This window comes from Ailuropoda melanoleuca, chromosome 12, assembly GCF_002007445.2.
Source record: "Ailuropoda melanoleuca isolate Jingjing chromosome 12, ASM200744v2, whole genome shotgun sequence".
NCBI lineage: Eukaryota > Metazoa > Chordata > Mammalia > Carnivora > Ursidae > Ailuropoda > Ailuropoda melanoleuca.
Genome location: NC_048229.1, coordinates 64,779,200 through 64,803,509, shown reverse-complemented (window position 1 = coordinate 64,803,509; position 24,310 = coordinate 64,779,200). Strand labels below are relative to the sequence as shown.

Here is a 24,310-nt window from a genome sequence, read left to right as displayed (position 1 = left end):
AGTGTTGTAGTCCACCCACTTCCAGTTTTCATGGGCTGGGAGAGCTGAGGAAACAGGCCCAGAGTGCCAAAGACTCCAGCCCAAAGTCCACAGTGAGGAAGGAGAAAAAACTCGGGTCTCCCAGCCTCCTGGGCCAGGGCTTTACTACATAACTCAGATCTAAAAAATGAGGGTCCAGAAATCACACTGCTGACAGATCTCAGCAAAAATATGAAGTCAAGGTGCCTTCTATCTTTCCTTCAGCAGTAAAAGCGAAATCCCCATGTTTTCACTTGTGCGGAGTGGGGCTGCAAGCGGAGAGAATGAATGTGCCCCAATTCCCGTAAAAGGGTCTGTATACCTGCTTGCTCATGAGGTACATGTTGAAGCCCGTGAGCCATGTCCATGCACTTCTCTATGAATGCACATTCATGTGTGGGCAGGAACATTCAAAGAGCCTCCTATACTAGGAGTTAATACAATAAAAATGGAGACTGGAAAGTATCCAGAGCCCAAATGAAGAAAGAATTCAAAATGAGAAAAGTTCTTACCAACAAAAAAATCATTACAGCAGAATCGTCTTTGCAATTAGGGGAGCAGGATTTTCCAAGCTGCAAATGTCAGCATTAGTGCAACCCTCCAGTCCTCTCCTAAATCAATTGCAATGAGGCCAGCTCCCTGTTCCAGCAGGTCCCAATGTGCCCAAGTGCATCTGCAGTCACAGACGCTTCTGGCTTTGCTCCAGCTGAGGCGTAAGCCCCCAGAGGCCTCAGTTATGTGCAATTTCTGCTTATTAGAGAGCACTTGGCAGCTGATTCCTTAGAGTATAAGCACTATTTTGAACACTTTTACTTCCATAATCATCGAGAGGTTGGGCACTTGACGACACCTTTATTAGCAAAAGGGAAGTGCTGGGAATTCTTTCCAAAAGTATCAAGACCTTTTTGATCAACAGAATTGGAGGAAGTCATGGATCTTCCAACTATAAACAGCAAGGGCACTTACATAAGATAGCAAGTTATGCAGCAAAATATTTAACTCTAGGAGAAGAGAAGGTAATGGAGATTGCTATTTGGGTTAATTGGGAGTTCTTACTTTAACGATTATTTTAAAATATATCTGTGAAAAATTCCCAATTTATTGAGCTGTTTTTACAAAGTCCTCCATCAGAATCTAATTTTCAGTGTTCTCTCTCATCACTATGTTCAGATCAGCCACACTCATCCAGTCGGTCTCCCCTGATGCCTTGCACGTTCCCCACTGAGGCCATCCTTCCAACCACTTTCCCACATAGCAAGATCTCATCCCAGGTTTCCCTGTCTACCCAATTGGCTGGGATTTTTCCTTTGAACAATTTTATTCTATGCCTGCCTGTTTTGCCCAAGTAGGTATAAAATACAGGAGGGCAGAGACCACCCATTGACTTCTTTTCATCCCCCACTACTCCAAAAATATTGCCTTGCCGAGAAGGAACTCATTAAACATGTGATTGACTGAAATTCAGTGCCTCCTGTGCTGTAGTCATTTCAAATAATCCCTCTGAAGGTTACTGGTTCCTTGCAGAGTGAAAATTACCATCTAGGAAATCTCAAGTAGTCAGTGGAAATCTACTTACTGTGGATAATGAAATCTGAAATAAAAAGAGTACACATCTGTTTCCACGGTTTCTTAGGGACAGAGAGACAAGCTTAGATAATTCTCTGAACGGGCCTGCTATTTTGTCTACCTCTAAAAAAGGAAATGGCTGAGGTAATTCCTAATAACCTTTCATTCCTCTCACCTATCAATATGTATTCTCTGCTCAAGCTATTATCTGTTTCTTAGAACAAGGCAGGGATCATTGCTACTTTTTTATTACTTTTTTTTTTTAGATTGATTTATTCATTTGAGAGAGCGAGCGCGCACGTGCGTATGGGGGAGGGGCAGAGGAAGAGGGGCAGAGAATCTCCAGCAGACTCCTACGAAGCTTGGAGCCCCAGTGCAGGGCTCTATCTCACCACCCTGAGATCCGACCTGAGCTCAAACTAAGAGTGGGATGCCCAAATGACTGAGCCACCCAGGTGCCCCTATTTTTTATTATTCCTTCAAAATGACGGGGTTGGAGCTTCTTGGGGCACCGGGTGGCTCAGTCGGTTTAGCGTCTGCCTTTGGCTCAGGTCGTGATCCCAGGGTCCTTGGTCAGCAGGGAGTCTGCTTCTCGTTCTTCTCTGGCTGCTGCTCTCCCTGCTTGTGCTGTCAAATAAAATGTTAAAATTTTTTTTTTTAAATAAAATGAGATTGGATTAGCTCAGTTCCATAATTTCCTACAATTCTATGACTTAGGCTCTGATTCTATGCTCTCTCAAAACCCAATGGTCTTTTTTTCCCCCTTCTCCCTCATAGCAGGTATATAATATAGCATGGTAATGAAGAGCATAGGACTCAAATTGTAGTCTGGCTACTTACTATACTATATGACAGTGGGCAAGGGGCTGTGGTCATGAATCTCAGTTTTCTTATTCGGAGAAATTCAGACCTTCTACCCCTAAGGATGGTTGTGAGGGTTGCCTGGGATGTCCGATGTGAAGTGTTTAGCAGCACTGTACCTGCCACCCTGAAAGAGTTCCATAAAAAGTACCTGCTGCTGTTGTTATTACCTGTTGCCCTGCAGCAGCAGCAACACTAAAACCTTGGATAGAAAGTCTCAAGCTTAGAGTCCATACTTTATCTAGGAATGAGTCCTCCATAACACCATTTGATCCCAGGCTTAAAAGGCAAATGGCCAAATTAATTTCGGTGACAAACAGATCTTGTATAAAGCTACATTTTGGCTGAAAGGGAATACGTATTGCCAAGAGTCCGTCGAAGGAAAGAATTAGTGGATCTGGGGTTTGTTCCAAGGTTTGAGTGTTGTGTAATTTCATAAGGAAGGAGGGCCCCAGGCAAAATTGCAGCCCTTAGCAAGCCTGAAGGTCACTACCACAAAGGGGGCCTGCTGCCAGAGAAACAGAAACAAGAGCTGCTCAATTACTACTAAGAGAAGAGACCAAAGGAAGAACGAAGCTTGTAAGATAACCAATCCAACATCCAACTTTGAAAATTTATCCATGCATGACTCTTTCCCAGTTAGAAGACAGTGAGATCAATTGTCCCTTTCAAAGGGCAGTGCTCCTTTGCCTTCCAGGAGAAAGATCCTAAAATATATTTTTCTTTCCAGCACAAACACGAAGTGAAAAAGGGAAAGGTGAATATATCCTTTAGCTGATGCAAGCACATTTGTAAATTCATCCCGCCAAGATTAATCAGTATTTATCTGCAACCCACAAAAATGGATTAACTCTTTCATACGGTAGGACTATGAAAACCCACATCTGCTAACCACATTCCTAATGAGAAGCAGCTGGTGACAGTTTTGTAGCTCTGTGACTTTCTTTTTAGGAAAATATTACCAAGGACATACTAAGCAGAAGGTTAGTTTCACTGCATCCACTTAGTTACGGAAAATCACCAGTGTTTTTTATTGACAGTCACGGAAATCACACAGTTTGCCATGAAGTTCAGATAAGGTCCCCAAATAAAAATCCCCTTTCCCTCATTACCAGTTCCAAAAGAATTTTCAGTGCCTCACCATAAAACTTGGGAGTCTTGCAGTCAGCTTCACCTCTTCTTTCACGGGCCATTAAACCCCAAATCATGTTTATTGATGCACACGGTGTTTTTAGGCCTTGGTCCCATAGCTTCAACTCCCTCCTGAGTCGGTTAATGCAATAGGCCATTGAAGGGATCATAAGCCCCTTTGAGAATCAGTTGCATGCTGTGGGCACATACAAATACAAAGTACAGTATTCAAGTTCGGGGGCTCACAAAGCTCCTAAAACCCTTCCATGGACTCTTTAATGGGCTGAATTGTGTCCCCCTCAAAATGTATAGGTTGAAGTCTAACCCACAGTACCTCAGAATGTGCGTGTAACTGGAGTTAGTGTTGTGGAACTACTGGCAGCCCTGGGACAGACTATGCTCTCTCTTGCTTCTGGCTTTTTTACTGAGACTGATCTAAGAATGCCTCTTTTCTTCCCCTTTTCCCCATGATCATTATCACTCAATTCCAACTGCTACCTCTGCTGGTAAGGTGCCCCTTGTCTGTGCTCATCTCTAATGTAGCCTCACTGATTTACTTCTTTCTTTCCCCGACTAGGCTGTGAAGTTCTTGAGGGCTGAGATCATCCTTCACCTGTTGTTGGTGTAGCAGATAGCAGGCACTCAATAAATGTATGTTGAGTATGAAGTCCTGTAACTTCCTAAAGACAAAGGGCTGACACAAAGCTAAGCCTTAATATCTACATCTTTGTTGTCCATGTATGAAAGTCACTAGCTGCATGTGGCCATTTAAATTAAAATCAAATAAAACTTAAAGTTCCATTTCCTTTGTTGAACTAGCTGCATTTCAAGTGCTCCACAGTCACATGTGGCTGGTAACTATCTTACTGCACAACACAGACACAGAACGTATCCACCACCACAGCTGATTGGACAGTGCTGAGCTGTACCTGAAAATACCTTGGACTATGAAAGAAAAAGCCAACACATTAGAAAAAAAAGGAAAAGAGGTTATGAATATGCAATTTACAGTTAGCTCAACAGCCAAAACACATAAAAAAAAAAGTGAGCAATATCTTTAGTAAACAGACAAAATGAGAGATTATTTTTCACCCAAGAGATGGGCTACAACTAAAGTCCATCTCTCCACTGGCAGACTGTAAGGAAATTAGTACTTTCAAACACTGCGGATAGAAATATAGCCAATCCAAAGGGCAATGATAAGTGAAAGAAAACAGACACTATATGAAGAGCAATTCTACTCCCCACAGAAAACAACCCCATGGGAGCACTACCCCACGACGTACTAGGCTGTTCATTACAACACTTTATGATTTGCACACAAGACTGCCCACAGAATGCAGTATTATCACTAAATCAAGTGCTCATCCAGAATGAGAAATGCCTCAACACCTTCGCTGCAGCCTGTGAGATGAAAAATCTTTGGTGTATCATGCCTGCTAGTCATATTTACAACTGGGTCCTTACAACCAAGAGACAGGGGAAACAACTTTAAGAATGCCACCTTGGCCTCTCACGAACTGTTGTGTGACCAAGGGAATAATAACATCCCCTCTTGGTCTCCATTTCCAGGAGTACAAAAATGAGGCCAGAGGCACATGGTTTCTTTCACAAATCTGTTTCCTCTACTCCCAACCCCAACAACAGTTGGAACAGCTTCACTTCTATCTGTATCATATATTATGGTTCAGAATAATGTTCCATCTGAAGAAAGTTTTGATGCTTAAAAAAACACCAAGCTAGGTCTCTTGCTTCCCATATTCCAAGATTTTCGTTTCTAATTCGCTGTAATCTCCAGGGTAGAGGGTACATTATCCATTCAGAGATCAGATTACCAACTACTATATAAGTGCATTTTCAAAGCATTTGAGTCAGGCTAGCAAAAAGACCTTTCCTAGGTAGTCTCAGATCAAAATTTTTCTGTACAATCCAGGTAGGAGCCACGGTTTGCCAAATGCCGGACCACAAACATGCTGCTCTCTAGGTTACACAGTTCCCTAAAAGTACCATCACCCTGTAACACAGGCGCTGAAGTATTCCTCTCATTTAATACTGCTTTGCCTTCCCTTCCCCCAATTTCTCTAACTTACCCCAATCACTTTCTGCCTCATTTGTATTCAAGGTTCCTTTACTTAGGAAGAATTTCAAGGCCCAAAGATCTTACTTCCCATACCATTTATGGAAATCCAAATCACTGGCTGGAAATGTTGCAAAGGAATGCTTTCTCCTTTCAAAACTTTTACTTCTTCACTCATAATCCGTGAGCCTTTTCTGTCAGAATTACATCCTCCATAATCCACAAGGTTTCAGAATATGTTTAAGTAAATCAAGTCTTAAACTAGACTCCAGTTAATAAAGCCTCTCTGAATTTATAGCTCTACAGACAGTGAAAAGCAAGTGAGTTAATATTTATGGCATCCTAGCCTCCCACTGGTCATATGCAATGAAGATCAGTGACTTGAACTTTGGTTTCAACCACACAAAAGAAGACCTAAAACATTTCTTAGGAAGGGCAGGATCTTACAGTCTACTGAAAGGTTGTAATAGTCCAGACTAATGCAGACCAGGAAAATATGCCTAAGGAAATTCATTCAAGTAAGAAGAAAGGAAAATTATTTTACACAGAGGGTCCAAAAAGCTGCAATTATTTGTCTAAAGTACTCCTATTATGGGAATGTCCATGTCTATGTGGATTCCCTGTATATATGCTATCAAATGTGATTTTCTCTTGTTAAAAAATAAACAACTCCTATTATCGTAAAAGAAACGAAATAGGCAAAGCAGAGAGGTGGCATCCATTATAACCTTGTTTTAACTGTTCTCTCTTAGCAAACCTGAAACAGGTTGTCCTGTATGTTATAAAGTACTGGGCTTTGTTTCTCTCTTATTACCTCTCTGTTAATTCTCTTCCCACATATCTACCTTAAATTCTCACTTTTTATTTGTCCTTTCCAGACGGGAGGATGGGGTTCATCTTAGCAAAAAATGTTTTTCGACAGCATTTTACTCATGATGTCATCAGAACCCATAACCTTCTCTGCCTATACCATGGCCCTCCATCACAAAAACAAACAAAACCACACATACTGGGTTTCCACAGGCATGCAACACAATATATGCACCGAGATGGGAAAGAAACCGATCTGCTCGGTTCAGGTTAACTAGAGTTCTTCACCTTCTAATTTAAAAGATCACATTAAAACTAGTCAGTTGATAACACCCATGGGAATAACAGTGTCAAAACAAGTAGAAGACAGAAAAGGTAAAATATATGGCAGGCTTTCTGGTTCTGACCTCCTCTCTACTGTTAACAAAATCCCTGCCCAGTGTTTCTTTCATCTTTGAAACTGGTGTGTGTGTGTGCGTGTGTGCACACACGCACATAATTTATATTAATATATAACATAAAATATACATAATATATATTATATATATTACTGTATACATCTATCAGGTGAAAGATGGTTAATGATATTGATAACCCAAAGCCAGATTTTTTTTCCCTTTAAATAAAATAAAGAGCTGACTGCCAGAGGCCAAAGACATCAATTTTTGAGATGGAGCACTGCAGTTAAAATTCTTCTTGAAAAAAGGCTGTTTATCACTATCGGTAGTTAGGCTATCTTGAGTAAACAAGCACAGTTCCCCTGCCCTCTAGGGCAATGGTGGGCAGGTCCCCACGCCTCTGCACTGGCTGCAGGCAGGTGGCTGGCAGACAGTGAAGGTCATCAGCCCTCTGAAGCCTCAGGCATATGTTAGGGAAGAGAAGATAAGTACCATCTTTTTTTCCCCCTGAGATTGTGGTCTAAACAACAGGACCCTGAAAAAATTGGATGAATTTGTAGCTGCTTAGAACATTATCCCAACTACAAATACCTTGGCGCTTCCATTCACTGCAGTCAATGAAGGGAAATTACTTTCCATTATTTTGGAGGGTAACATTCATAAGGACTAGTCCCAAAGAATAACTTTGCTTTATTATCATGATTTGTGAAAACAAACAGGGCAGACGGTTCAAGGAAGGACACAGACAGTGCCCTATTTTAGGTCCCGAATTTCTTCTTTTTGATGGGTGGTGGAAGCTGGGCGATGATGTCATCCAGGGGCCGTTCTACTGCCACCAGTGTTCTTTCATCCAAAAGATCCATGAAGAGCAGAGGCTGCAGAGATATGATAATGACTCTAGTAGGAGTTAGGCTCCAGGGTCAGTCCTAAACAGACTGACTAGTGCTAAACGGTCAACTTAGTTCAAGGCTGAAGAGATCGCAATCTCTGACAATCCTTCCTCCCGTAGGACTCAAAATCGCTGGTCAGATTGGGAGTTTTTTGTTTGTTTTTTTTTAATTTATTATCCCTGTCTACCTACCTACCTATCCCTATCTATCTATCTATCTATCTATCTATCTATCTATCTATCTATCTATCTAAAGTAATCTTGGGGCGCCTGAGTCAGTTGACTGTCTGACTTTTTATCTCAGGGTTGTGAATTCAGGGTCCACACTGGGCGTGGAGCCTACTTAAAAAAAAAAAAATCTCTATACCCAACGTGGGGCTCACACTTACGATGATCCTGAAATCAAGAATCGTTTATATGGGGGCGCCTGGGTGGCGCAGTCGTTAAGCGTCTGCCTTAGGCTCAGGGCGTGATCCCGGCGTTCGGGGATCGAGTCCCACATCAGGCTACTGCGCTGGGAGCCTGCTTCTTCCTCTCCCACTCTCCTGCTGTGTGCCCTCTCTCGCTGGCTGTCTCTCTGTCACATAAATAAAATCTTTAAAAAAAAAATAAATAAAGAATCGTTTATATGCTCTACCAACTGAGCCAGCCAGGCTCTCCAAGGTTGGGAACTTTTTTTTTTTTTTTAAAGATTTTATTCATTTATTCGACAGAGACAGCCAGCGAGAGAGGGAACACAAGCAGGGGGAGTGGGAGAGGAAGAAGCAGGCTCATAGCAGAGGAGCCTGATGTGGGGCCTCGATCCCACAACGCCGGGATCACGCCCTGAGCCGAAGGCAGACGCTTAACCGCTGTGCCACCCAGGTGCCCCTAAGGTTGGGAACTTTTAACTGAGTTCACTAATAAAAGATTTCAACAAGATTTTTCATGTTTTTCTATACAGAACATTTGTTCTCTAATTTCTTAGGAATCAGTGTTAACCAATGGCTTTGGAGCCTGAATTCTTGGCAAACAGCAAGTTACAAATGGATTAAGAAACTAATCATACTTAAATAATTTACAGATGTCCCTCTTAAAAAAAAAAAAAAAAAAATTCTTGCAGACCCCTGAGAAAATGTTCCAGGACAGGAACTCTAATCTGAAAAGCAAGAATATGGAACTTCCAAGTTGGCACAAACAGCTGTAGTATCATAAGCTTAATGAATATTAATGAATATTTGTTTCATATACAGTTTAAAGCTTAGCCCAGAAAAGGAAGTCACAATAAATTCAATGACTTCCACTTGCTTGAATTTTATCTTGTGGAACATTCTCCAATTAGAAGTCACATTTAAAGGCCAGATTTAACACAAAGACACCACTCAAGCTTCAACATAATTTCTCAGTACCTATGTATTTCATTTTGGGTAAGTATGATGTGCATGCCTCTAATACACTGAGGCAAGAATACTGAAATGCAAACATAAGGAACAGACATCCTCAGAAAGGGACTTACCTCCCCAAACCAGGTTCTCTGAATATAAAATGAAGGTGCTCTTGTCTGCCTATTGCGGAGCTTATTACATTTTGATAATATCCCAAGGAACCATCTAGAATATAATACAAGATGTTTTACCTTATAGATCTTAGAAATTTTAAAGGCATGGGCCGTACGCCTCCTGATAACATCTGATTCGTTCGTGGGAGGAAGTGGATTGTAGAGTAAGGTTTTGTCATTTGGAAGAGGCTAAAAAGACAAAGACATACTGTTTAAATCGTTATTTTTATTGGGCTTCTCCAGAACAAAGGACTATAGTGATTTTTCAGGCAAACACCACCTTTCAACCATCATATTAGACATGACTCTCCTTATTTCAGGAAAAAAGCTTAGCCACTTCTCCAGATATACCGTAGAGGGTGGGAGTACAAGCAAAGAGCGTGGCACTCTAGTCCAGCAAGATCAAAGGGCCCAGCTGGGGCTTCTGGCCAGTCTTGTCAGTAACACTTTGTGAGACAGGAACAAACTGGCATGTGCAAGAGCTTAGCCCATGCAGGCTCTGCTTTCTAGACTATTCCCCCAACCAGATCACAGACAGGCCAAGTGACTAAAGTTCTCCCCAGGCCAAAACTGAAACACAAACCACCCCCATGGATCTCACTGACAACTCAAGGGATGGCCTCTGGCCAAGCAAGTGATATTTCATCTCTGACTTCCTTGGGAAATAGCTCTGCCCAGCATGAGGAAGTGATGGACTTATCACCAATGCTTGACAAAAAAATATGGACGGCCCTGGGCTGAGTTACAAAGAGGCAAGCGAGTGGGAGGGGCCCTTCCTGTATCACTCATCCTGCAGAAAGCACTTGTCAGCCAGCTCTGTTTCCCACACCCAGAGGACACAGAGCCTGCGAGATGCGTTCCAGTGACACATCATGCACACCTCCTTTAGAGCCATCTGCTGCTTTCCCCTCGGTTCCTTCCACCCCCACCTCCACATACAGACCAAAACACTGCATCTTGGTTGTAATCTAAGCCCAAAGTGCATTACAGGCATGGCCACAGCTAATACTGCTCCTAGGAAACAAAGTACCTGCCCAGAGATGACATGTAAATTGAGGTGAATCAAAACAGCAGCTGGCAGGGGCTAGAATCTAGAACTGAAAAAAAAAAAAAGCTCACATCCCACCTAAATCATAGCCATGAAGAATGGAATTTTCCTGGCTGGACTTTTTTTTCTTTTCTTTTTTTAAAGATTTTATTTATTTCTTTGAGAGAGAGACAGAGAGAGCGCGCGCACAAGCAAGAGAGCAGGAGTGGGGGCTGGGGAGGGGAAGCAGAAGTAGACTCCCCGCTGAGCCGAAAGCAGACACTTAAAGACTCAGCCACCTAGGCGCCCCAGGCTGACTTTTTTCAAGACATTAAGACCAACTCTTAAAGCTTACAGATACTGTTTCAGCATTTTCAGGCAAGGGGCAAAAGTGGTCAAAACCTCTGCCTGTGTCTCCTTTAATAAAACTGTGTTTTCAGTCACTCCAAGGTGCAAAGGTGAACATGATTCAGCCGAATCGATGGTACTCCCCATGAGGGTCACCTTCTGAATACTGACCTGATCCTACTTTAAGTCTGTATTTTCACAGGCAAAGCAGAGAAATGCTCAAATCAGCAAAAACCAGGACACAAAGGCATGCCCCTACCCCAGGAGCCTCAAGGGCCTAGGAATGAAAATGAGGAAATTTGCAAAAGTTCCTCTCCTCCAAATTATGGGTCAGGAAATTTTATTCTGGTTCTCCTTTCTCTTAATTCTTTGTACTTGTTGCTTTAGAACTTGAAAATTCCTAAGCACAGAAAAGTCAGTCTGAGCACAGGTGGTAGTGGTGAGCAACTTACCAATGACTTGTCGATGATGCAGAACATGTAGGCATCATGGAGAAGGATGTGCATTGGTCTCTTGGGATGAAAACTGATGTGTGTGATGGGAGTATCCCTCTGGAGCCAAAGGTAATGAAACCCCTGCTTCTGGATGGTTCGGCTCCACTCTGTATACTGCTTGTCTGGGATACTGTACTCAAATACCTGAAGAAGGATATGATACACAAAAAATGCAGGCTGGTACCCAGAAAAACTGGAAGGTATCTCTCATTCCTAACCAGAAAATATCTATACAAACCCTGACTGTATCATATTCAGCTTTATGGCTTTCTACTTTTAAGTAAAAAAATTTTAAGGTAAATTATAGAACGTAAACAATTAAAATTAACACAGAAAGGTTTACAGTGAAAAGTCACCCTGTCATCTTGACATCTCTTTTCCCCAAGAGCAGTCTATTTCCTACTTACATCTTTTCAGATTTTGATGCATGCAATACATGCTATTCTGCATATTGCATTTTGTATTTAGCATTATATCACGGAGACTGACCCATGTCAATATCAATAACTGTAGCTATATATCACTCATGCCCCCTTAAAGAACACATAATCCATTTACTTTTTGGATGTACCATGATTTACTCATCTAGTCTGTTTAATGCACATTTATTTCTAATCTTTTACTGCTACAAACAAGGCTGCAATGATGATCTCTTTCTGCACCACTCAAGGCATACATCTACAGGAAGAACTCTCTTTTTTTTCCTTCTTGAAGATTTATTTTATTTATTTTTTAAAAGATTTTATTTATTTACGTGACAGAGAGACAGCCAGCGAGAGAGGGAACACAGCAGAGGAGTGGGAGAGGAAGAAGCAGGCTCCCAGCGGAGGAGCCGGTGTGGGACTCGATCCCGCCGGGATCACGCCCTGAGCCGAAGGCAGACGCTTAACGACTCCACTACCTAGGCGCCCCTAAGGATTTATTTTAGTGAGAGGGAGAGAGAAAGAGGGCATGCACGTGTGTGTGCACACAAAAGCAGGAGGGGCAGTGGGAGAGAGAACCCCAAACAGACTCCACATTGAGCAGAGTCTGACACAGGGCTTGATCCCACGACCCCGAGATCATGACCTGAGCCAAAACTAAGAGTCAGACATTTAACCAACGTTGCCACCCAAGCACCCCAGGAAGGACTGTTAAAACTGGAACTTCTGATTCAGAGATTATGTGGATTTAATTTTTTTGAATGTATCTCAAAGTGTCCTCTAAAGGGGTCATACTAATTTATGCAGTGTACCAAGTGGTGTTTCCCTATATCCTCACAGCATTGCATATTATCAATTCTACAGATCTTTGCTAATCTAACAGGTACAAAAAATTTCCCACCAGATGGAATGACCTAAGGGACCAAAGACTAGAAAAAGGCATCAGGTGGACATTATGTGTGAAAAAGACAAGGGTGTGGCTTCACTAATCTTTCAGTTTCTGGTCAAGGACACAAACAGATGAAACCAAAATGAAAGATTTCATTTCCTGGATAGAACACACATATCTGTGCATATGTGAGTGTAAAAACTGCTAATCAAAGTAGTAAGCATCATTTGCCCGGCAAGCTACTTAAATGTGCTTCTCAGATCACACTTAATCTTTCCAACTGCTTAGTGAAGAAGGTATTGTGCCCATTTTACAGATGAAGATATATAAGTACTGACCATTTCACACAAAGTGTTCCATTTCACAATATCTGTAACTCAGATATTTTAAAGACCTTCTCACAACTTGGAAAAAAGCACTAGGCTACGCACTCATTTTGGTAAATGTTATCTCTGTTACAGATAACAGATTTCACTAGGGCCTAATTTCCCTATCTGCAAAAGTGAAGGTAAATTATATGATCTTTTAGTTATTTCCAATCTCAAGATCTTATTCCATCCCATATCCAGTCTAACACCTGCTCCATGTCATCTCTAGTCTAAAAACAATCAGTAAAATGAATACTTCAAAATTCCTCCTCCTTCCTGTAACTCTTTAATCTGTAATCTCAGGGCTTCATCATTCCATTGTGCCCATCAAGCCAAAGGAGATTACCAGCCTATACTGTACCTAGGCTATACATGGTTCACACAGGAGAACACTACCTGTATATTATCCAATATTTACAGACAAAAGCTCCTCCAAAATTGTCATTGTCTTAGCTTCTTAGTTACTATCCAACAGAAAGGAATTAGAAAGCACTGGAATCTCTCACCTGCTGGTCAGAATGAGCAATGACAAGGTTGTTGGTATTGGGGGCGATGGCCAGAGCAGTCACAGGGAAATTATAGGAAGGTACCGTGCAGTGAAGCTGGGAACAAATAACAGACACAAAAGACAACTCTATATACCTTCCCTCAGGAAACACTGGATGGTCTAGGTCTGTTGTTTTTAAACAGCGTTCCTTAGAACTCAAAGAGTTCTTTGGAAGTTCCTGAAAACATCAGGTAGTACCCACAAACAATAAACCTTAATTAAAAACAAAAACACGTTTAACTGCTTACACAACTGATAGCATTTGCAAAAAACTTCAGAATAAAGCTTTTGCTACTATCTCTATATCTGTACGAATTGCTCATAAATAGGTCATTGATCAAAGAATCTATAGCTCTACACTAGATTTAAAAGAAACTAATGCCAAATATGGACATTTATATATCGTTCCAAGACATGTGCACCATTACACAGGGACACTGTCAAATGACAGGCAAGGCTCAAAGAGCAGTACATGCTTCTGCCACAATGTCATAAAGATTAAGTTATGCTGTTAATACGCAAACTCATTAAATGTTGCAGTTTGGTATTGTTCTATAAATGCTTGATGCTTATTTCAAGTTTTGGGTACTTCTTATATGATTTTTATAATGAAGATGAAAACTTGTAAGGGATCATTAGTAATTCAATGTGGGAATGACAAGATCATTACTAATCAGTGAAAAGTATTTTCCGGTTCCTCTGTCAAACTTCTGTTTAATTTAAAAATACCTTGAGATTACAAGGCAAGCTATTAAAGGAAATTGTTACTATCCACAACTATTCATTTGGGTAAATTAGAATTTTCCTCCCCATAATAAAGAAATAACCTGGATGTGAATTCACCACCCATAAATCCTTAATTTCAAATTTCTGTACAAGGCTACTTTCACTATTCCCACTGATTTTAGTATTGCAGATTACCGTTTTTGGGCTCCAAACAAATAAAACAGGAAAAATTTTTAGTTTAAAAAAAAAAAAAAGGCCAGTAATTTTCCGGGTCATACCAAACTGCCTTGAGTCTTGTAACCGCAGGGTTAACTTCCTCCTGTTTCCTACTACTTAAGCCCCATGCTCACCTTTAGATGTTTTATGCTGTACACATGGACTCCAGCACTGGTACCTGATGCAGCTAGCCAATTCCCATCTGGACTGACTGCCAAAAGACACATGGACTCCACTGTCCCTGTGCAGACAGAATAACAGTTAAGTCTCTGAATTCAGTGTACATAGCCAGTCTTAGCCTGAAGATGATGGCAAAAGCCAGTAAGACTTTTAAATCACGACTGGATAATCTGATGGTTCTGCAAGTAAGTTCTTGATGTTAGTCTACTATTTTCATTTCATTAGCCATCCTTTGTGTAAAGAGGAGCCAGAGATAAACCTGAAGGCATCACTTGCTCAAGCCTGAGTGAGATACTGCCTACTACAGGAATGGAGAATCAAGGTAGCAGCTACCTAAAGTCTGTATTTTAGTTATTTGAAACTCCTTTTCCTATCAATTTTTTTTTTTTAGATTTGAGAGAGAGACAGTGCAAGCAAGCGCGCAGGGAGGGGGGTGCACGGGGGTAGAAGGTGAAGGGGATTCTTAAGCAGACTCTGCACTGACTGTGGAGCATGATGTGGGGCTCAATCCCACAACCCTAAGATCATGGACCTTAAGCCAAAACCAAGAGTCAGACACTCAACTAACTGCACCACCCAGGTGCCCCCTACCAAATGGCTTTTAGTCAAAGTTAAGGACAAACAGCAAGTTCAACAGGCTTGAGGCATACCCTTAATTTATTGGGTACCTGTGTATGTGTGGGCCATCTTTGTCATCAAGGGATTTTAGACCAATTGGGCAAAATGAAGACTCATGTGGGTTAAAAATCAAACAACAAGGTTACATGCCAAAATATGTGCTGCACACAAAATCCCCAAATGGTGAAAAGGCTTTATAACAAGACAAACACCAGGTGCTGAAGGATGGGTAAGGTGGGTAGAAAAGGATAGAGAACCAGGTCAGCTAAGTGAAAAGGACTGGAATATACAGGTTTGGGGGCTGTGAAGAAACCACCTGACTATAAAAGGGTAAGAGACGAGAGAGGAAGAACAAATAAAGTGATATCTGTAACACAGAGCCTAATTCTAAGGGGTGCTAAAGGCAAAATACAGAGTATACATTTTTTAATAAAAACATATACAGGTACTCAATACACATTGTCACTTATTTGATCTAACTCTTAACCTGTGGGTTTCTCTTCCTGTATGCTTCCAGAGCAGCTTAGGAACAGTGAGAGTTTACTGCTTCTCGGCCTTTTGGCTAAGATCAAGTGCAGTGAGAGCCTAGGCTGATGAAGTCTAAATGACAGTGAAGCTGCTATAACCCAGGGCAGGGGGGAAGCAAAAATGCCCATGGGAAGTACTGGGTACCAAGGTTCTCAATCATGAACTCAGCAACAGTTAGCTATACAGTTACTCAGTCATGCATACTCATGCTCTCAAAGAACATGAGAAGTTCGGTTATGAACTTTATATGACAAATAATGCAACTGCATGTATAAGTTCATCTTAAATAAAAACAACTGGGGGAGGGGGTGGGGGTGGACGTGCCTGGGTGGCGCAGTCGATTAAGCACCTGACTTAGGCTCAGGTCAAGATCTGAGTCCTGGGATCCAGCCATGTTGGGCTCCATAATCAACAGGGAGTCTGTTTGTCCCTCTCCCTGCTTGCACTCTGTTTCTCTCTCTCTCTCTCAAATAAATAAATAAATAAAATCTAAAAAACAAAAAACAAAACCAAGAAAACAATCAGCAGGGGCACTTGGGGGGTGCTGTCGGTTAAGCCTCCAACTCTTGCTTTTGACTCAGGTCATGATCCCAGGGTGGTGAGATGGACCCCACACCGGGCTCTGCACTCAGCACAGTCAACCTGAGATTCTCTCTCCCTCTCCTGCTCCTGCTTGTGCTCTCTCTTCTCTCTCAAATAAATAATAAATCTTTATTTAAAAAAATAATAATAATAAAATAGTAACAACAACAACAACAACAACAATAATAATAAAATAAGGGGCGCCTCAGTGGCTCAGTCAGTTAAGCTAGTCTGCCTTTGGCTCAGGTCATGATCCCGGGGGCCTGGGATCAAGTCCTGCACTGGGCTCCCTGCTCAACAGGAAGTCTGCTTCTCCCTCTCCCTCTGCCTGTTGCTCCCCCTGCTTGTGCAAATAAGTAAATAAAATCTTTTAAAAAATAAAATAAAAACAACCATCAGAAAAATTAGCATGTCCAAAAAATACCTATATACAAACACATATCAGAAATACACAAAAATATTAATGGTAGTTATTTCTGGGTGTCAGGATTACAGATGATTTTAATTTTCTTCTTGCTCTGCTAATGAAACTCCAAGAAGGGTGATGAAACTTCTGGCCCCAAATAAGGAATCAAAAACCCAGTGAGAAAAGAGCAGGTGTAAGGAACATTTCAGATCTCATCAAGCGTTTTCACTTGCCAGATATCTCCTCCTACTTTAAATTGCAAACATGTGAGTATTTGCAGAGTGGAGAAGAGCACTGGGGAACCCCAACAATGAATGAGGTTTAAAAGGGAGAAAAAAAAAAAAGGTACATCAGAGACTAACGACTCTCTCCCTTGGCCAGTTACCAAGGTCCCACCTGACTGAGGCTGGAAAGTATGCAGGTGCTTGAAGCTTCCTTCCATCAGTCGAATGACATGTAGAGACCCTTGATTTGAGGCCACAAAGAGCTTTGTTGAATCTTCAGAAAACAAAATCTGAAGGGCAGAGCGAAGGAACGCTGGCATTTTGGAAACCTTGGGGTGAACCAGTAAGAGAGAAAAGTGAGACCTAGAACCCATCAAAAATAATCATAGCCAGACTGAAACGACCTTAATGCTTCCTGTTTCTAAGGAAGCCAACTGACCAGGACCTAGAACACTGAGAGCCTACTGTAAACTATCCATCCCCGCTTTCATCTCATCAAAAGCCTAAACTTTACTGTCACTTGCTGGCATTTCCCTACTCCTCCAAAAATATAATCAATTCAAAATGGAAATAAAAGGGGCTCCTGGGTGGTTCAGTTGTTAAGCGTCTACCTTTGGCTCAGGTCATGATCCCAGGGTCCAGGGATCAAGCCCCGCATCAGGCTCCCTGCTCAGCAGGAAGCCTGCTTCTCCCTCTCCCACTCCCCGATTGTGTTCCTTCTCTCGCTCTCTCTCTGTCAAATAAATAAAATCTTTAAAAAAAAAACAACAAAATGGAAATAAAAGACTGTGTTATAACAGCTGCCTCCAAATAGCTTCTCACTGAGCAAAGATTCATATCCAGTACATTCCACTTCACACACAAAAATCACATACTTATGAAATTTCTTATTGTTCAACCAGACATTGGGTTATCTATCACTTACCCTTTGGAGGCTTATGTTGTCATGTTCATAATTCAACCGATAAAGAAAAAAACGAGAAGTTGTAGAATAGGCTATCCAACTTCCACAAGGGGAGATACAGCTGCAAATAATGTTCTCGGGACCCTGGGAATATTAGGAATCAGGATGAATAACCAGAAAACTTCCTATGATAAGGTTCACTGTGACATGAATCCTCAAGCTACTGCCACTCTGGACATAACCACAAATACCTACACATAATCCTGACACTCATATGCTGTGTATCACTATGTTTCTTTCAGACGTACGGCACCTAAATGATGTGGCTTGATTTGCAAAACCAAGAACAGAGGCCTATGAATACTGTGAACTTATCTCAGCCCTTCGTGTATTTTAAAGACAGCTTCATACTAAACCCTAACTTCAGAAACCTGAGAGAAAAGCATTTAAGCTCCATAAAGCTTTGGAGGCCAGGTGACTTGGAAAACTGATTTTCTGGGTTTTGTTTGTCTTGTCTATGAAACCTGCCTGAAAGATCTCTAAGAAACAGTAAACAAAAAAAAAAATCTGCAGAACAAAGGAAAAGTTTAATGTAACATTTATATAATTCAAAAAACTCACAAAGTATCTATATACATGTACATATGTATAGACACACATTCTGTCACACAGAAAAAGTTTTGGAAAGAGCTACAGTAAATCAATTAATAATTATTCCAGGAGAACAGACCTGAATTAAAGAGGTTGTCAAGAATATAAACCCTAAATATTGTTTAAATTCTTTCCAGTAAGACTGTATTCACAAATATTTGTGTAATTAAAATAAAGACATTTAGGGGTGCCTAGGTGGCTCAGTCAGAACAGCATGTCACTCTTGACCTCAGGATTGTGAGGTCAAGGCTCATGTTGGGTGTAGAGATTAATAAAAAAAGTAAAAACTTAAAAATAAAAAAATAGGGTGCCTGGGTGGCTCAGTTGGTTAAGTGTCTGCCTGCGGCTCAGGTCGGGCCCCCAGGGTCCTGGGATCGAGCCCCACATCTGGCTTTCTGCTCAGCCAGGAGTCTGTTTCTCGCTCTCCCTCTGCTCCTTCCCCTGCTCGTGCTCTAATAAATAAATAAAATCTTAAAAAAAAAGATATTTAAAAGGAAGTTACAAAGCAGTTTGCATATTATGTATTTTCATCATCGTAGAAAGAAAAGATATACACATGCACACGAGCATGGAAATTTTTCCTGGAAGGGTATACAAGAAACTATTGGCAGTGATTATCTGTGAAGAGTGGGACCGGGATTTGGGGTAAGAAGGAGGCTCCTTTTTCATTGCATATTTTTAAACTATTTTATTTTTTTATTATTTTTAAATTATTATTGTTATTTTAGAGAGAGTGTGTGCAGGAGGTGGGGGGCGGGGAGGGAAGTAACAGAGAGAGAGAATCTCGAGCAGACTCTACACTCAGTGTGGAGCCTGACATGGCGCCCTCACGTGATCTCACAGCCCTGACATCATGACTTGAGTCGAAAGCAATTGACTGAGCTGCCTGTACCATTTTAATTTTATAAAAATATGTCATTTATTGACATAATAATACCAAAAGAAAGAAACACAATTTCCTATATTCACTCATCCAATAAATTCCGAATGCCTAACTTTATAATCACAGTAAGCCTAGTCCTGTTGACACAGTACTTCATTTAAATCATTTAAGATTTTACAGAGTTTGGGACGCCTGCATGACTCGGTTAGTGAAGCGTCTGCCTCTAGCTCAAGCCATGATCTCAGGGTCCTTGAGATCGAGTCCCACATCAGGCTCCCTGTTCAGCAGGGAGTCTGCTCACGATTCTCTCTCACTGTCTCTCCCCTGCTCATGCTCCTGCTCTCTCACACACACTCTCTCTCTCTCTCTCAAGTAAATAAAAACTTTTTTTTTTTGTTTTTTCTTTTTAAAGATTTTTATTTATTTGAGAGAGAGAGCATGAGTACGTGGCAGGGACAGAGGGATAAGGAGAAGCAGACTCCCTGTTAAGCAGGAAGCCCAACCTGGGGCTTGATCCCAGGACCTGGAGATCATGACTCGAGCCGAACTGAAGGCAGGTGCTTTAGCCAACGGAGCCACCCAGGCACGCCTCAAGTAAATAAAATCTAAAAAAAAAAAAGTTTTGGGGCGCCTGGGTGGCACAGCGGTTAAGTGTCTGCCTTCGGCTCAGGGCGTGATCCCGGCGTTCTGGGATCGAGCCCCATCGGGCTCCTCTGCTGGGAGCCTGCTTCTTTCCTCTCCCACTCCCCCTGCTTGTGTTCCCTTTCTCGCTGGCTGTCTCTATCTCTGTCAAACAAATAAATAAAATCTTTAAAAAAAATAAAAAAAAATAAATAAAAAAAAAAAGTTTTACAAAATTTATGATACCAACCAAGTAACCCTCAAAATTCAGAATAAGAAAAATGTTCTGGATTTCAGAGCCTGAACACACACAGTTAAGCTTCCTTACCTTTGTCCTGAGGTGCAGCAAATGATCTGCATTCTTAGAAAGTGGAAGGGTATCCCCATTCTTTCCTGGAATGAGAAATTTCCCTGAGGTTTTCCTTCTCAAAGAAAGATTATTTGTACATTTTTCTTTTTACTAAAAAGTCATTCCTGAGTAGAATGGAATCTCTACCCCTGGGAAATCAGAAAAATGTCTGACTTAGTAAACCCACGGTTTTCTGTGTTTGTATGAGGCAGAAAGCAGTGAGCACTTTCTTAGCTTCTCTTTGGTACCTTGGATATGGCCCATGGTATATCATCAACGCTCTGAAGCTACGACCTACAGCCAGGCATGCAGGTGGGTGCAAGTGGGGTTTGTGTGACCTCGACTGCATCTGCTCATTTTGGAGCCTAAAGCACAAACCTCTCATCTACTATAAAACAACAGAGCCCAAACGCTTCCTGAACACGTTGTATAAAAGGCCACTAGGCTGTCATCCCAGTAAAATCCATGTGACCTTCTCTTTCATGCAGGGCTATCACTACCCAACATGAAATCTTGTCATTTTCAGCAGCGTGTTCTAATCCCAGTCAAGGCAGAGCAAACTGTAATTCTACAACCCTTACCTCCACTATACCCTGCAGTGTACCTTACAGAATCATCAACTTTTAACATATGATCCAGTATGTATCCTGCTAATAATTCTAACACTCTGAAGAACCCCTCTGCTCTGAAGACACAAGAAAAATCTACTTCCATTTTTCCACAATCAGAATTTCAACTGCAATTCTAACTTTCTGCTTCTCTCTCCAGTTTTCTTATTGGATAAGACTTTCTCCCATTGTACCTGTTGCAACTGTAGATCCCAGTCGCCAAAGCTCCAAGTGATGAGCAAACTGGAAAAGGAGAAGCTGCCTCTTTTTTGAACAGGAAATGAGACGTCGCTGTATCCAAGAATTGAAAAGTGATAAATAAGCCAAGGTATTCTATTGCCTCAGTACAATACAGTAGCAACAACCTAGCACATTTTTTACTTTCAAAATCCATGTACTTCATTAAAATTTCCTAAGTACTACCATATGCCAGCACTGTCCTAGGATCTAAGAGAACATAATAGTAAATGAAAACATAGCTACTGGCCTCAAGCTTGTAGTCTAAAAGGGATGACAAAAAATTCAACAGGCAACCGCACTAAATGTGTTAAGAATTTTAACAGGGCTAAGCATAGTATGTAATGAAAAAAAGTAGAAAAGATATCTAATCTAGCCTTTTGGGGGTAAAGACAGGAACCCTGATGAGGCTCGTTAGTAAAAACTAGTCAGGCAAAAAAGGTAGGGCAGGATGTCCCAAGCAGAGTGATGGCATGTAAAATAGCTCCAAGTTAATAAGAGAACATTAGAGGGAATACAGTCTTTCCGCACACTGAACTGGGCGGGGGTAGGGATGAGGTGAGGCAAGGGTTTGACAGAAGTGAGAGAAGATGCTGAAGGACCAGGGCCAGACCAAGACAGGTTTCCTAGGCCTTGCTGAGGAATTAGGTCTTTATCCTAAAGGCAACAGGGACCACCAAAGGCTTTTAAGCATGGAGTGATGAGCAAAGTTGTTTTTTTGAGTGGATCAATAGAGAAAAGGCTGAAATGACACAAATGTAAATAAAAGGAGATCATTTAACAAGTGAATCCAGATGAGAAAAGACACTGATTGAAACTAGGATAATTGAAGTGGAGACAAAGAGAAATGACTGGATTCACAAGACAATGAGGAGATGGACTCAGTAAGGTTTACTGGTTGAATGGAATACAGAAGCAGGTAGCGGTGAGAAGAGTTTCTAGCTTGGGAAGATGTCCTTAAATTTACCTACGAAGGAACACTGGAAGCCTGGATTTTCCTTCTCCCACCCAGAATAAAGAGTCCAGCCTTAAAAACAAATAAACTACCCATAAGCCACAACTATCTGGAAAACGGAATGATTTTCCCAGAAAGTGAATTAGGAGTGCTACTGTTAATTTCTTGGTCCCTGTAAATGTCTTTGTGAGAGGCTTACCTCAAAAACAGAAGGAAGAACGAAGTAAGTAGGTAATGACACAAGTCCTATAGATTTGCCCAGGAAGTGTGAGCTATGCTCAGTCTTATAGGATAGAGGGACAGCAGGGGCTAAGGGGTGATACTTACATGGGGAAAAGTGATTTTTCGGAGAGCAGCATCATAATTCTTAACCTCCACCTTCTCCATGAGAGGACGAATGACTAAATGGGTGTCAGTGCCTAGGGCAGGAGGGGTGGGGGTGGGGAGAGAAGGCATCAGAATTAGAAAACGTCCAGCATGGATGAGGTAAAGAAGGTGGGTAAAGAAGCAGCCTAGCAGAGAGTGCAACCTACCTCCAGATATGAGTGCTGTCGGGCTGTGGGCCACGGCTCGAACGTCATGTGTATGATGCTGGAATGGCTTTGTCCGCACCCACTGCTTCTCACTGCTGTTGGAAGTCACAGAGACCAGCTGAAAATGGAATACTGTCCCCTCGGCTGTGCCCACCACGAAACTGTCTTCTTGCTGAGAAATCAAATCATTAGGGAGGTACATTTAAACAAAACAGGGCCCAACTTGAAAAATATTCCCTGAGGTTTTCTGTCTGCACAGCTTAGGGGAAAACCTACGCCCAAAACTGAAAGGTAAGTTATGGGGTCTTTTTCAGAAGCTGACAATTCCATCAGAGGAATAGGCTCACAGATAGGTAATAATGTGCCCCCTACTGACAAAATTAACAATATGTACCTCACACTGTTACAGTGCTTTCAAATACACAAACTAGACCCCATCAGAAAAGCAACAAAAAAGATCACCTAAGCAGTAAATTTCAATTAATAATAATAAAAACATATCCTCAAAAGATCTGGGAAACAGGGACTCAGATATGAGTATACAATGTTCATAGGAGCATTATTCAGAAAAGCCAAAAGATGGAAACCCAAATGTACATCAAAGATGAATGAATAACCACAACGCAGTGTGTGTGTGTGGGTGGGTGTATGTGTGTATAAAATGAAGTATTATTCAGCCTTAAAAAGGGATGAAATTCTGATAATGGTATAATGTGGAGGAATTTTGAAAACATTTTGTTAAGCAAAATAACCCAGACACAAAAGGACAAATGTTACATGATTCCACTTATATGGGGTACCTAGCACAGCAAATTCATAGGGACAGAGAGTAGAATAAAAGTTACAAGGGGCTGGGAGAAATAAGGTGTTATTGTTTAACCAGTAAAGTTTCTGCGCGATGAGAAAGTGGATAGACGTAATGGTTGCACAACACTGTGAAAGTATTTAATGCCACTGAAATTAAAAATGGTTAAAATGCAGGTGCCTGAGTGGCTCAGTCGATTAAGCGTCCAACTCCTGATTCTGGCTCAGGTCATGATATCAGGGTCGTGGGATTAAGGCCCGAGAGGGCTCTATGCTCAGCTCGAAGTCAATTTCCTCCTTCTCCCTATTCCTCTGTCCCCCTCTCCCCCGCACACACACACAACACACAGGTATGTGCGTGCACACATGCTCTCCCTCTCTCAAAAATTAAATAAACAAATCTTCAAACAAACAAAAAAAAGGTTAAAATGACAAATTTTATGTTACGCATGTTTTACCACAATAAAACAAGTTTGTTTTTCTTTTAAAGTAAAGTCAGGGCGGCTATGTGGCTCAGTTGGTTAAGCTTCTAACTCTTGATCTCAGCTCAGGTCTTGATCTCAGGGTCATAAGTTCAAGCCCCTCACTGGGCTCCAAAAACAAAATCAAACAAAAAACCCCCAGTAAACTACTAGGAATGTGGGAGGAAAAAAATCGCACAACTGTAGTCAAAGAATGAAGTTTAGAAAACTCTGAAATTCACTGCCTTCTTTTAAGGATGGAGAGACAGTGGGCATAGGGGGGAAGCAGCCTGGTCAGTACCACACAAAGACCCAGGTTCCCTGATCCTCGGTTTAAGGCTCTCTCTTACCAGTATGTTGAGCACTGTGAACTTCTCTTAGTTTTAAAAGATCTTGGTATATCTGGGGCACCTGGGTGGCTCAGTCGGTTGAGTGTCTGACT

The 24,310-nt window shown here is 41.5% G+C and overlaps 1 protein-coding gene across 3 annotated transcripts in view; it reads right to left on the bottom strand.

Moving 5' to 3' along the window:
* Positions 1-3,465: 3,465 nt before the first annotated feature.
* The window catches only part of UTP4 (UTP4 small subunit processome component), a 36,888-nt gene continuing 16,043 nt past the window's right edge, over positions 3,466-24,310 (bottom strand). For 2 of the 3 annotated variants that reach the window (XM_002923204.4, XM_034638561.1), the window contains exons 7-17: positions 22,604-22,775; positions 22,398-22,489; positions 21,073-21,169; positions 20,250-20,314; positions 17,788-17,910; positions 17,035-17,191; positions 14,459-14,565; positions 13,342-13,437; positions 11,115-11,300; positions 9,366-9,476; positions 7,537-7,736 (exon numbers count right to left, since the gene is read on the bottom strand). In XM_002923204.4, coding sequence (XP_002923250.1) covers positions 7,620-7,736; positions 9,366-9,476; positions 11,115-11,300; positions 13,342-13,437; positions 14,459-14,565; positions 17,035-17,191; positions 17,788-17,910; positions 20,250-20,314; positions 21,073-21,169; positions 22,398-22,489; positions 22,604-22,775 — 1,323 coding nt within the window. In that variant the 3' untranslated portion in view covers positions 7,537-7,619. Of the gene's footprint in view, positions 3,773-7,536; positions 7,737-9,365; positions 9,477-11,114; positions 11,301-13,341; positions 13,438-14,458; positions 14,566-17,034; positions 17,192-17,787; positions 17,911-20,249; positions 20,315-21,072; positions 21,170-22,397; positions 22,490-22,603; positions 22,776-24,310 lie in introns of those variants that run through there. The other variant, XM_019803769.2, reaches the window with a different exon arrangement.